This window comes from Prenolepis imparis, unplaced genomic scaffold, assembly GCF_030444845.1.
Source record: "Prenolepis imparis isolate NDT839.2.m4 unplaced genomic scaffold, iyPreImpa1.0 SCAF_1, whole genome shotgun sequence".
Lineage (NCBI taxonomy): Eukaryota > Metazoa > Arthropoda > Insecta > Hymenoptera > Formicidae > Prenolepis > Prenolepis imparis.
Window position 1 is genome coordinate 17893166 of NW_028141159.1, and position 14235 is coordinate 17907400.

The following is a 14235-nucleotide window of genomic DNA, read 5'->3' on the forward strand; positions in this document are numbered from 1 at the left end:
AGAGAACAAACAATAGCGTCTCGTCTGCAGCAATAATACACGGAAATACGTCTCCCCTAAAACTTTATACACCGCCGTTGTAGAGTTAGTTACTTTTGTTGTTTGTAGTTTACACAATTCTTATAATTGTTACTTATCGACACTAAGATATTTAAAAATTTACTCGTTAAATATTATTTAATCAAGTCGTTGTATGCTAGACGAATGTTGAGATCAAAGAATTTGCGGATTTTAGGATGCCAGTGATATATTTTTATTTCCTTCTTTTTTTCTCTGCTCATTCTTTTTTTTTTTTTTGTTTACACGCTCGTGTTAATTATACCAGCCATATAATAAGATTGACGATCGATGCGTGAAAATCGCGCATACTCGACAACGTTATACTCGAATCGAAAATTGCTGTCTTTTATTATAATTGTTACGCGTCATAAATTATGAAAGCAAGTATATCGAAAACGTTCTCTCATCATAATTCATTCGCGCACTATCAAACAAATTCCACGAAAAGGAAACGGAAATGACAGCAGTTTTCGAATCGTCAACGACAGTACGAATAACGGAAATACTTTGCATGATTCGCGTGAACTATTATTATACGAAATGATAGGAACTCGGCCTGTCATCTCTGCGAATTTTGTGTGACTAATTATCTTTCTTTTATTTCTTGTTTTTCTACTTACGCATAAACGCTTACACAATGCGTGCACACTTAAATGTCCTAAGTCGTTCAACATTGGCACTTCAAAAGTCGTTATTCTTTTTCTTTTCTTTTTTTTTTTTTTTACTTAATGTTACTGCAAATAATTTCTTATTTAACGTCTCAGCGTGTCGTTACAATATAATTATGTTATCGCTGTCTTTTGTCGATTTGTATACGCTTTGACAAAAATAACATGTTCATCTTATTAATATCCCCGGTTCATTACACGCCGGGTAGTCACTGGGTTCACGACAGCAATAAAACGTTCAATTCAACTGTTCATCTGTTTCACACATCCGCCATTATATTTCGAAAAGTTAATATCGAAGAAGTTGTATTCTTTCTCTCGTTTTGATGTCTCATACTCGAAGTGACATACAAAACTTGTGTAGCAACATCCCCCTGCCGCTCACATAACCGATACATATGTCGCCATTGGAAAACAATATGCCTCTAAAGAACGTCGAACGCGAACGATACAAATTATCTACTAATAAAAGTGCGAAAAAGTTTATCTCTTCCATTATCGTCGAACCGATTAATTAGGCAGTGTTTTTTATCCTTATGCCCTTGTCGCGTGGAACATAAGAGACTTAAACGCGAATACGTATCGGCTATCTCTGGCCGGGACTTTATAATCAAATACCGAAAGCACCAGATCACCAGAGCACACGATTAAATGGATCCAGTTATCGCTTTGATCCAGCTATATAATAATACACGACATCTAATTGCACAAAGGTATTTCTAGACAACTCCCTTTTTTTTCTTTTTCCCTCCTTCTCTCCGGTAGTTGCTAGCAAAAAATCATTACACAATATTTCACAATTATCTACATTTATATAATATAGACAGTGTATGTGTGTGTGTGTATGTATTGGATACAGGCACGATATAATTAATTACAAATAATGTATATGCGAGTCAAAGTTCGAGTCATTATCATTATCACAAGTAATGGACGCGGCGTTTTACCTATGCGCAATCCGGCTCACAATTATCTTTTTTTTTTCACTCATGGTACAGCTCGTCAGACTTCATGTCCGCGAGCATCTCTCTTGGGGGAAAAATGCGGGAGAGCAAAAAAAATTGTGTACACAAGAAAATTCAAATAAATCAATGTATGTAAATAATTAATGCTTATTGGCTCAACCAATATATTTCTCATCCCGATAAAAAAAAATTTATTAACATTATATACTTGTATTTATGTATGTATGCATGTAAGTATGTATAGTATGTATATATCACAATCCTCGCACTTTTTCGATGATTTTTCCGCGGCGAGAACGGATTCTCTTCTGCAAATTCTCCCGATTTCGCCAGCTTTGCTGGGTTCGGGAGTGTCAACGATTTAATCTCGCCCGCATGACGAGACCCAATCAAGGGAATTAATCAAAAGGTCTTACGACCGCACCGCAGAAACTTACGGCTAGGTTTCTTCCTTTATCTTTGTCTCATTGCTGGCCTTAGCGAGTTTAGCTATAGTCTCCTCCTTAACGTTGGCCAAGACAGTCAGAGAATCCTTCACGGCGTGATAAATGATGTTCTTGATCTGGAGTTTATCCTCATGATTAGTATGCGTGTCGGATAATGCACGGAATTCTTGGGTCAAGTGGAAGCAATGCGAAACGTTTTCCGGCGACACAAAATCCTCGGCCACTTTTATGCAGTTGTGAAGATTGCGGACTTGATGCGGCGCGCCGGCTGGAACGAATACTGCGTCACCCAGACACTGAACGATGGCGTATCTGCAAATAATTAATGACATTTTAAGTATTACTTTTTCAGGGTGTCTACTCAAATTTTTTAAAAAATTCCCTGAGAATTCCCTGATAAAAATAAAAATATAAAACAAAAAGATAAAAATATAAAACAAAAAATAATTTATTATGAACGTCTCAGGGAATATTAATTTATTAAAATTAATTATTTATTAAATAAATAAGGAGTACTAATTTATTTAAATATTAACTATTAAAAATATGAACAATTTTCTGTGAAATTTATAATTTATATAAGATCTTGATATTAAAAATAGATAGATAGTCAATAAAAAAAAACATAACATTTTAATAAAAACTTAAATATTGCCAAGATATGTTAGACATACATTTCTTAAGTGCTAAATAAAAATAAGATTAACAAAAGGATAATTTTTAAAAAAAATTCCAAATCAAATTCGATGAGAATTCTTTAATTTTTCAAGGTTGAACAAAGTTCCTTGAGAATATCAGGTTTTCAAGATTTTTTCTGGGAGTATACACCCTGTTTTTAATTCATAAAATGATTGCACAAGTGACATCGCGATCAATTCTTTCAAGAGGTATTTAATTTACAAGATTATGTATTTTAAAAATATCGACACTTACCCTTCGACACCGTATTCTCGATACAATCGGTCGCGCAATGATCCATCCAAGTAACAACTCTGATCATGTATGGGATCATGATGCGGCTCCAAGCGAGCTCCGCGTTCTAAGGCAACAGCGTTCAAAAGATCTCGTATTTTGTCCGCATCACGCGCCGCATAAATGTGCCATAATGCACCAGGTGCTTCGTTAGGGTCGCGAGCACGTCGACGCGTTAGAACATCACAGCCTGCTTCGTCTATTGCTTTCAACGCTTCTGTAACGATAAATGTAACGTAATGATTAATTTTTGAAAAATTGTTCGTTTCAACAAATATAGTGACAGTGATGGATACAATCTCGCGATTAATTAACGCGAGTAATTAAACCTAAATACATACCTTTGATGTGTTCGTTGCTATCAGCATCCTTCGGGATCCCTACGTATACCATGACATTTACAGCGTCCGAGATATCGAGATGAAGGTTAGTCGTGCCTTTGCTGGGATGAAGAGCGGAACCATAAGCATTGTACATCTTTGGGCCCAGATCTGGTCTCACGAAACAATTAGGCAGACGACTCGCCAGATTCAGTCTACCGTTCCTATGTGTGTACTCGGATAATGGAAGAACCTTCATTAGATCCGTGAATCTTGATGGCAGTAATTCAGCGAAATCCTCGCCAGGCGGCCAATCCTTCAATTTCAGCAGCATGGGATTTCCCCGCTCGTCCTTGAGCCGTTTCGAGAAGTTCTCGAATCCCTCCCAGAACTTACGCATCGGTTGATTGGGCACCAAATTGCCGGTCATACAGTTAATGAGATCATTCTTCTCATCGCCGAAATCGCGGGCGAACGAATCCGGATGCCAAAGATTCATATCCAGCGCCTTGGAAACGTCCGATACGATCACAGGCTGTCCTCGCTTCCATTGATCCTGGAATATCCTGTAGTTGTTGAGATTATTCGGATCGTTTAACCTCAATAGCTTGCCGTCGCAGAGCCAGGAATGCGGGACATCCGGATAGAGGCTCTTACTCTCCGTTAGCGTCATAATTCTGATCGGTAACGGCTCTCGGCCGCGCTGAGTCCACTTGTAACGTCGTACAAAATGCTTCAACTCCCGTGGTTTTTCATCGTCCAGACCACTATCCCTTTCCTTCTTCACACTATGCTCGATCACACTGGATATTACCTCATCAAGCGTATCCATCTTTGATTTTTTGGATTTGGCAACGCTATTTTGCGAAGCGTTGTTGCTACCTCCGCTAGCGTTTACCCCACCGCTCGAGTTGGTAGTCGGCGAATTCGATCTGGATCCGCCGCTACCATTTGACTTGTGCGATGGCCTGATGAGCAACTCCCGTAATGTCGAGAAGTTCTCGCGATCCTCGTCCGAATCCGAACTCGAACCGCTTTCGTTTTTGTCCTGATTCTGCAACGCTACATCCGCTAGCCAGTTCAGCGGTGAGTTTTTATCCTCGCCGTTGGTCTTGCTCTCCGATGCACCGTTCGATTCGTTTATCTTCTTCTCTTCCTTCATCTCCTGCTTCACATTTCCGTTGAGAACAGGCACAGAATCACCTTTGATTAGATTTCGAAGGATCTCGTTGCACTGTGTTGAAATTACGAGAGAACAAGCGCAATGTTGAGGGATTCCCCATTCCGCACGACACTCGTGCAGACGCTGCCCCAATCGCAAAAGACTGTCTCCGGCGATAATTTGCGTGAGCATGAGCCGTTCTGGTTCGTGCGCTTGTCTATTCGTGCATAGAAGCCATGAGAATTCGTCTCTGTCTTTTCCACTCTCGCCCCAAATCTTGATTGTCCCATTTTTACGTCCCTAAAATATTCACACATTTCTATTAATACAGTTTCTCCTTAAGAAAGATTCAGTGATTCATTTTTATATAAATATCAGTGTTAAAAAGCTCAATAAATATTATAAATATTATATCACAATAATATCAAATTAATATTGTCATCATTTAATTTCTAGTGTTTAATTAAAAAAAAAAAAATATATATATATATATATATATATATTCAACATGATATTTTACCTTATAACAGTCGATGCACACGACGAAACCGCATTTGCCGCAGGCCCAATGATAGTTGAATAAAGTAGTCTCACACACATCGCACATCTCTCGAACACCTTGGATCACCCGTTTCCACGCTACTGTTGCGTCTACAACCCCCGAACTCGCTGTCAAAAGATAATCATAATCGATGCGCAAAGCGTTAAAACATGCGAACAAAAGAAATTATGCAAGCAAACATGCAGCCTGGCATTTAAAAATGTTTATAATTTTGCAAATAAGTGCAAAAATTAAAAATTGTATATCTTTGCGCTCTTATTGCGTGATCATGTTTTATACAGAATATATACAATATAAAAAAATACCAAATAAGTTTAAAAAAAATTTTAAACAATCATAACATTAATTTTAATAAATCAAGACTTTATTTAATACATGCAATTTATTTATCGATGATATATATGACATATGATATTTGCGTTAATATATTAATATGAAAAACATGGAAGGGATTAATTTAAAAATGCGTTTTTTAAAACGGAATAAAATTTTACCTTCAGCCATGTGTTCTTGGAGGGCGTCTTTCTCTTGATGTAAAAGATCACAAAATTGATCGCCAACCTGCCGAAGTAGCCGATGAGCCATTTCTAAATCTAGATCTTCTCGATCACCTTTGTCCTTCTCGTTTTTCTCGGATTTGTCATCTTTTCCTGTTGTTTCTTGATTATCTTTTCCTGGTAACCATAATCGAAGATCTTCCTGTAACAATGTAATGATAATTCTAGCGTGAGGGGCATGCATTTTGAATTGAAATTGTATGATTTGTTACAATTCAAGTGCAATTATTATGTGACTAATCTATTATGTTGAAAAGATTATTTACTTCGGATGCATCCTTGTGTGGGTCACTGAATCCCGCTATTGCCAATTGTCCGTTTTTGGTATAACGCAGTCTGCGAAACGCGTAAAATCTGCAGAAGATATTTTGAGGAAGGTTCTTGGAGCGCTGATGCGGCGTCCATCGGCACTCACGACACTTGGCCAGCTTTGGAGCAACCTCGAAACAAGCGCCATCCTGCAGCCAGCTCTCCCCAGTTTTCTTCAACTGCGATATCGGTGGTTTACGAAAGGGATCGCCTCGTCCGCCACTTCCGCCTGGCCCATTGTTACCGCCGCTCGTACTGTCGTCTCTACGTTCCTTCTTCTGACGAGGCTGTTGATCTTCCCCTCCTACTTCATTGCCTTTCGTAGTCTTTGGTCTTCTACCACGTTTCCTAGGTTCCTTGTTATTTCCTGCTTAATAAATCATGTATCTGGCTTTATTAAAAAGTCTAAGTCGTCGCCCTAAATTGTGTGATTATAGTGCAATTCAGTGTTAAAAAGCTCATAAATATCACAATGTTATCAATTGTTTCATATTGTCATCATGTATGTTATTTAAAAAAATAAGTAGGGTATATATATACAGCCCACTTATTTTTATAAATAATGCCTATATATATATATATATATATTAGTGTAATGATGTAATTGGAAATCAGGGTAAGTGCGTGAGATCGAATTATAAAACTTTAAAAATGGTAAACTCGAAGAAAACATAAAAGATCCAAGAGCTCTTTCATAAACTTGGTTTTCTTCTAGCAAAAATGGAATTCCACAAATTAAGCATAATTGAATCTGTTTGTCAATCACTCTTGATTCTCTTGAGTTCTCGTACAGCTCTAGAGAGAGTAATAATTGTACGATCATGGAACACGAATCACTTACCCTGCAAGTGAATAGCTAGTTCACCTGATGGGAAGTCCATTTACAACAAGCTACGTCAACTAACCGTTTCCCGAGGAATTGTTGGAATTGGCCGTGGTATGTCGAACCCTCGAAGCAGGTTGAATGGTGCTCAACTGTTCGCTGGTGTCACTGGCGGAGCCTACCTCGCTCTCGTTGCTGGACTCGCTGCCTGCACCAGCTCCGCCGCCTTGCTTGTCCTCTTTTCGCCTCCGCTGATCTTCCGCGGCTGTTTGTTGCCTTCGTGCGGCGCCCTTCTTTCGTTTTACCTACCACAGGGCATAGATTATTAAGTAGTCAGGAAGTTCATGCTCTTGCCGCATCTACTAGCCGAAGCTACTAACTGGTCACACTACTGCTCCGGCGCTACCATTCGGCACATAAAATCTAAAAGTCTAGTCAAATCTAAGCAAAGTTAAAAATTATGTAACGCTACTACAGACACAAAACACTTAAGTAGCTATCGCACAACATTCATCCTCTAATTCGCAAAATCTATCTATAAATACATTCATCTATTATAAAATTCCATATAACGACACAAAGAAAATGAAAAAGAATTCAACGTATGCTGAAGAAAAGAAAATTTCTTACACAATTGCTATTAAGCAATCTGCGTCTTCATATATATTCAAAAATAAAGTTAACACTGAACATTATTATTAGGTTTTCTGATAGCGAGCAACATGTATGTTTGATATCATTTGTTAAATATGGAGAATTTATTTATTTTATAAATCTCAAATATGTAATAATTTGTTCTTTCCCATGTAACTCCAAAAATCTATTCAAATCTATAAAAATAAAAATTATATTACGCTATCACAATACAAAATGATTTAAACATATCGCATACACAAAATTGCATTTAAATATTCTTCAATTTAGATAAATGTGTTATATAATTCGTTTTCATAATTTTACTCAGTGTTAACATATTTTACATTCATTCTTTTAATTGATATTTTTATCTTCAATACGTGTCTTATCAGTTTCTTTGTGTCGCGTGGAATTTTGTGTATAAAGTACAGTAAGATTATTTTGTTTTCGGAGCATCTCTTTTTTTCTCGATTCCAACATAAAATTATTACTCGTAATCAGAATTCGTAAAATCTCCCGATGAAATAAAAATCGCTGATTATTCTACCCACTTTGCGCGAATCGAGGTTAGGTCGCAATCGTCGATGAAACAATGAATCGTGGCGAACGAAAATATATTTACCCATTTACGAAACTTGTCCATCGAAAGGTGATTTGCTCTTCGCGGCTAATGTTGGACGTTTAATCACGCAACCGCGAGCGAATTAATTAACAGTTGAACAAAGGCAAGCGACGAGGAAACACTTGCGAGTACCCGCGCTTTGTCCGTTACAAGTATGATTCATACACGTCTGCGTAGGAAAATGGCGCTTACAGCGCGCATTTAAACTTGTTTGTTTCTTGCGCCGTGCGTTAACCCCAAATAATTGTTTACTGATTGAGAAAACTTTCGAAAAAAATTTGAAATAGTACATAAGCAATGTCACCAACAATAGAGTATGGATAGAACTCGAAATATGTATTTGTGTAACACAGTTTCGGAATTTTTCAATCTTTCTCCCGAATATTTTATTAAAATGTTATTTATTACTTTAAAATATTAAATATTATTTTATATTAAAAATAACTAATGAGATAAAAAAGATAAAAATACTAAAAGATGAAAGAAAAATACTAATGAGATAATGAGATAAAAGAAATGTTCGGGCAAATAAAAATAAAATAAAAAATAAAATGTTAAAATGTTACATATTATTTCATATTAAAAATTACTAATGAGATATAAGAAATAAAAATACTAAAGGATAAAAGAAAGAAATATACTAATGAGATAAAAGAAATGTTCGGGCAAATCTGAGTTAATTTAATATATTTTAATTGTAAACTTAATCCTGTGATAAATGAGAATAAAATTTAGAAAAAAAAGTGCGAAAAATAATCGAATCTATTTGAATCATATATTATTATATAAAGCGAAATTTTTTTTTTTTATTACAAAATGCAGAAATTTTTAATGATCAAGAATATCTTACGACAGTTGGCTAAAAATTGCAGCATAGCAAATCAAACTACTGTTTATTCATGCTTCTATGACTACTAACGAGCTTTATTGCCTAAAGGCACGTTTTATTGATACTCATAAATACGAATTTAATCGATTCCAACAAATTATCAAGCAGCTAAATAGTTTCCAGCGAATTTAATGCTCGTGATTATTTAAATAATCATATTATTTATAAATAGTTATTCACTCGTAACGAAGTAATAAGTAAGAGAAATCAACTTTTAAATATATTACAGATGATATATTAAGACAATTATCGAGAAAAGATATAAAATATAATTTAATTAATATAAATATAAATATAATTAAAAAATTTTTCTCAACAGTATGTTTAGATCCAACATATATAAAACGTACAATATATCTGATAGATATCTCCTCACAAATTAACAAATTTTCAAATCAATCAAAAACAAAATTGAATAACATCAGTAGGTTCGATAATGAACTTTCGTTCCTCATCCTTACAAATTCATTATCACAAATTTACGTGCATTTTAAATTGATAAGAGAGTCATTAAATGACAACAACAGTTTCTTGATAAACTAGGCAAGCGAGTACTATAGGCAACACACAACACACGCAATTAAGAACAAGAGTAATTTTCAACTACAACGACTACCGTAAACGATCTGTATAGATAGATACCTTGGGTGGCTTTCGTTTTGGCGGCGACTTCCTCTCCGGGTCGCTGCTGGACGAGTCCTCTTGCGGGGTCTTGCTGGGGTCCGTGGCGTGACCGTTCAGCGACTCCTTGTTCGCCGGTTTCCGGCCACTCTTGCCAGTGACCTTGCTCTTGTTGATGCTGTTCACCGCCATGCTACCAATATTGTGAATCGAATTGACTGCACTGGGTAAGCAGGTTGTTATCGGCGCGCTGCTGTTATTTGCATTCACGTTCGACGTGTTGCTGCTGTCGCGATCCTTGCTGTTGGACGATGGCGTCTCCCTGGAGATATTCAAGGGTAACGTGACGCTGCTGACCGTATTGGTAATATTCTCGGTGCCGTCCTCGCATCTCGAGTGTCTCTGCAGCCACGCCTTCTTCAACTTGTGTCCCGGATAGCTGGTACTGCTAGGCGGTCTCGGTGCCGGACTGTTGGACTTCTCGCTGTCCGCACCGGTGCTAGGGTTCACTTTGGCGGGAGTGCCGGGCGCGCTGGGCGCCGGACTGGGAGCTGTGGATGGCGCCGGACTGGGTATAGGTGCTGGGCTAGGTGCAGCGCTCAACGGCGCGGGGTTCAACGAGCAGACGCTGCCGGTGCTGGCGGGTCGCGTGGAACCGTCGCCGCTAGCGGTGCCTGGTGCCGGGCTCACCGCCGTCACCGTGCGCTGCTCCTGCGTCGTCTGACTGTTGGACTGTGCCAATAACGCCGCGGTGTTGACGACCGTGGTGATGGACGTGGCGGCCGAGGCGATGAGCGGACTTGGCTCGCTCACCCTCGACAGAACGGGTTGGCCGACGCATTGCAAGGACAATGGTTGCGGCTCCTCGGTTCTTCTCTTCTTAAAGACTTCCAACGACACAGGCTGACTATTGCCGTCGCACAATAGCGTCGGCGCTTTCCTCTTGGGCGAGCCCGATCTCTCCACACCGAGGTCGAGCGGTTGCGTCTGGAAGGCCGTAGTGATCTGAGACTGCGCGTGCTGCAACGTCTGACCTGATTGCTGGTGCGGACTGGTACTGAGGTGGGCGGGATGAGCGGGATGAACGATCGGCCTCGAAAGCGGCGCCGAGGCGGCCGTCGGTGGCGAACCATGTAACGGCGGTGGCGGCAGTTTCGCGCCTGCCAACGAGCCGACGAAGCGACTGTCGTAAACCCGGCTATGTGCGGGTGGCGGCAGCGGCGGTGGCGGCAACGGCGACGGCGGCGCCCCGTGATGATGAGGCACTTGCTGGTAAGGCGAACTGCCGGCCTTCGAGGTCAATGGGATCGGCGCGGCGACAGGCGGCTCGGAGGCACGGCAGACCGGCGTGCCGGTCATGATACCGGAATTAGGCTTGCCGTAAATGTGCGGCGGCGCCGGGCTGCTGACTTTCGGTTTAGAACCGGCCGGCGGCGGCGTGGTGTAATGCGACGACGGCGTCGGCGAGGCCGTGGGCGGATGCGGGTACGAATACGTGGACTTGGCCGCGCCGTACGGCAGACCCGCTGCTTCCGGCCTGTTGAGATAGCGCGGTTCGGGTGGCGAGGGATGCGGCGGCGGGGGCGGTTGATGTTGATGCTGCGACGGCGGGGCGTGCGGGGACTGACGAGGATTATGCGGATGCAGACGCATCGGTTCGGGAGGCGGCGGTGGCGGATGGTTGTGCGGACTCGGCAGTTGCTGCGTCGTCGTCGTCGTCGTCGGTGCGCCGCTACCACCCCGATGATGACTCGCCGACGAAGCGATGCTCTTCGCCGTCTGTAGACTTTCCATGGGATGCGCGGGATGCAGATGGTGCGGGCTCTGCGTCGAATTCCTGAAAGCCTCGTACGCCTTGTGTGTTACCATCGGCTGAAGAGGCAAGTAATTTCTCGCGCTGATCGGAGGAAGCTGCTGCGGCGCCGGTGCTTTCGTCAACTCCCTACCCTCGTTCTTCACAATCACCGAGCTCTTGTGATCCGGCAGCAGTGACGGCGGATTCTGCAGCACCTCTCTGCCGTGATGGTCCCTCTCGTGGTCGCCGGCGAGCCCGCTCTTGCCCGGCAGAGACTTTGACGATGGCTGCCGCAGCTCATTTTTGAGGTCGTGCGGCTGCAGGTACGTCGGACAGGACGGCTGATACGTCGACGAATAATTGAATAGATTCACGTTCGGCTCGGCTTTCGGTAACGAGCTGTGCGACGAGCCAACTACCGTCGATGATTTCTCGTGAAGACCACTTGGCGGCTTCGTCAACCGCGTGTGCGCCGGCGGAGGCGGGTATTCGACCTTTCCGGGCACGCTCGAAGGTCGAGGCACCTGAAAAAAGATCAATAAAATATATACACGATTCAATAAAGACTAATCGTTCACCGTTCAAAGTAATTATCATTTAATTTCTGAAATAGTTTAACAACGTCGACAAAAATTAAAAGAATATCGTTCGATCTCGGAAGATGAGGTAAAAATGTACCTGCGTAGGCGTCGCGTGACCCGTGAGCGCGTAGTAGGCTCTGTGATGCGCGACCATATGATCCCTTATGTGATCCCTGGCTTCGATCCCTGGCCGCTGCTGCTGCTGCTGCTTTTCGGACAGGTTTTCCCGCTCGCGGATCTCCCGGATCTCTCGCTCCTCGCGCTCTCGCTGCTGCGACAGAGTAGTCAAGGTACAGTTGCCAACGTGCGCGGCGGCGGAGGGAGCCCCGCCCGGTGTACCGCTCGGATGACCAGGATGACCGCGATGACTTGCAGCGGGATGCGGCGCCAATACAGGCGGTGCCCCGTGGGTCCTGCTTTGCGGATGCGTCGGTGGCGCGACGACCGGCGGCAAGTAACTGCTCCACGTTATCGAGGACGACTGCATATTCCTCTGAGGAACATAAGGCACCTACTTCAATCAATACTGCCACTTTACTCACTTATCGCTAATGATTCTTTCACCGTACGAGGATATTCAGTGAGATAAACTTTCTAATATATTTTATATTGTAACTATAATTATAATATTTTATACTGAATTTTGTTGACTTGTGTATGAGATGTGTGTTTCTATAAATCGTATAATATGACAAACTTTCATTTCTTGCAGATCATACGATTGATAGAGAGGGAAAATGATAACATCGTTCTGCCAGAATCTTATTAAGTCATTGGGTGTGTGAAGTTGGCACCCCTATGTTATGCTATCATAGTTCTGTTAAGAGTTCTGAGTTATTTAGAACCATAGGAAGAGTTGTTGATAATTTTTAGAAATAGTTCCGGTTATTACGATAACGAAAATCAGTTTCAAAAAATAGGGGTGCCAACTTCACATTTTTTTACACATCGAGTTCTAATAGTTTTTTGAACAGAGTTTTAAGGTTCTTTTAAATAGTTATATATAGTTCCAGATTATTTTTTGAAAGAGTTCTGCAATTTTTATAGAGATAAAAAAACATACTTTCAATATCGAAGATATTTTAGAAATATCTTTAAATAAATCTAACTCTAAATAAATCAACTATTTCTAAAAATTATCAAGAACTCTTCCTATGGTTTTAAATAACTCAGAACTCTTAACAGAACTATGATAGTATAACATAGGGGTGCCAACTTCACACACCCTAAGTCATCTCTTTGAGGAAAATGAAGATCACTGGAGACACTTTTAACGCAAATGGTCTATCAAAAATTTACAAAGAGAAAAGAACCTGAATGTAAATTTGCATTTATATACTTTGCATTTCTCACGTCTTCCACACATACGTTCCAAAGTCAATGTTTATCGTTGTATTCTGTTGGTATGCAGATATACGTAGTCGAGACGAAACGTCATTCAATTGTCAGAGCAATAACAAATAAGCACATGTATATGCAATAATTATTATTCTTTTCATTCGCGAAACGCGGTGCGATAAAAGACATACATAATTAATTTTAGAACACTGTTTTTCTAACGACGTTCTAGCGTTCGAATCGCGATTCATAATTTGTGCATTTGCGAAGAAACAATAAGGAAAGTCTGCGTTTGCGTGAGTTGCCGAGATATCACGTTTCGTTCGCGTGTTTACTCTAAATTCTTCGCCACGTCTTATTAGCATACGCGATATACGTACACGGTTTCTATCGCGATGCAAACGACATGCACACATATGACTGTCGGGATTTTCCACGTGTGTCATCGACACACGTGGTGCTTAATTTGACACGTAAAACGAGTAAACTCGTTTATTTTTCTCGCGTGTCACAGAAACAGAATTACAGTCGGGCAAACGCGCATTTGTAAAAAGTGGTATCGAACCTCCGCACAATTGAAAAAAAGGATACAAGTTAAAAAATAAAAACAAAAAATGCTATCTTTCATTATCGAATCGAAGACTTGCAGACGCTGATTCCACTGTTGTGTGCATGAGGAAATAATCCATTTGCAAAATTCGTCAAAAGTTTGACGAAATAAAGATGCTAGAAGCGAAAGATATAAAAGTCGAAGAGAAGCGAATTGAAATAACATTCACACATAGTACTATCGTGAAAAAGAGAAAGATTTACAAGATTTACGCGATTAACGTCGCGCGAGATTGTTCAGATCGACTGACTTCGTTAATTTTACGGCACCGTAAAAGGCCTCGAAAATACTCCTCGCGA

The 14235-nt window shown here is 40.7% G+C and overlaps 1 protein-coding gene across 11 annotated transcripts in view; it reads right to left on the reverse strand.

Annotated features, from left to right (window-relative positions):
• Window positions 1–1833: 1833 nt before the first annotated feature.
• Kdm3 (Lysine demethylase 3) overlaps window positions 1834–14235 on the reverse strand; it is a 283441-nt gene continuing 271039 nt past the window's right edge. For 6 of the 11 annotated variants that reach the window (XM_083034671.1, XM_083034664.1, XM_083034666.1 and 3 more), the window contains 9 exons: window positions 12086–12499; window positions 9634–11931; window positions 6927–7149; window positions 5979–6391; window positions 5650–5854; window positions 5114–5262; window positions 3453–4893; window positions 3073–3328; window positions 1834–2451 (listed from right to left, as the gene is read on the reverse strand). In XM_083034671.1, coding sequence (XP_082890797.1) covers window positions 2133–2451; window positions 3073–3328; window positions 3453–4893; window positions 5114–5262; window positions 5650–5854; window positions 5979–6391; window positions 6927–7149; window positions 9634–11931; window positions 12086–12499 — 5718 coding nt within the window. In that variant the 3' untranslated portion in view covers window positions 1834–2132. The remainder of the gene's footprint in view (window positions 2452–3072; window positions 3329–3452; window positions 4894–5113; window positions 5263–5649; window positions 5855–5978; window positions 6392–6926; window positions 7150–9633; window positions 11932–12085; window positions 12500–14235) is intronic. The other 5 variants (XM_083034681.1, XM_083034643.1, XM_083034657.1 and 2 more) reach the window with 4 other exon arrangements.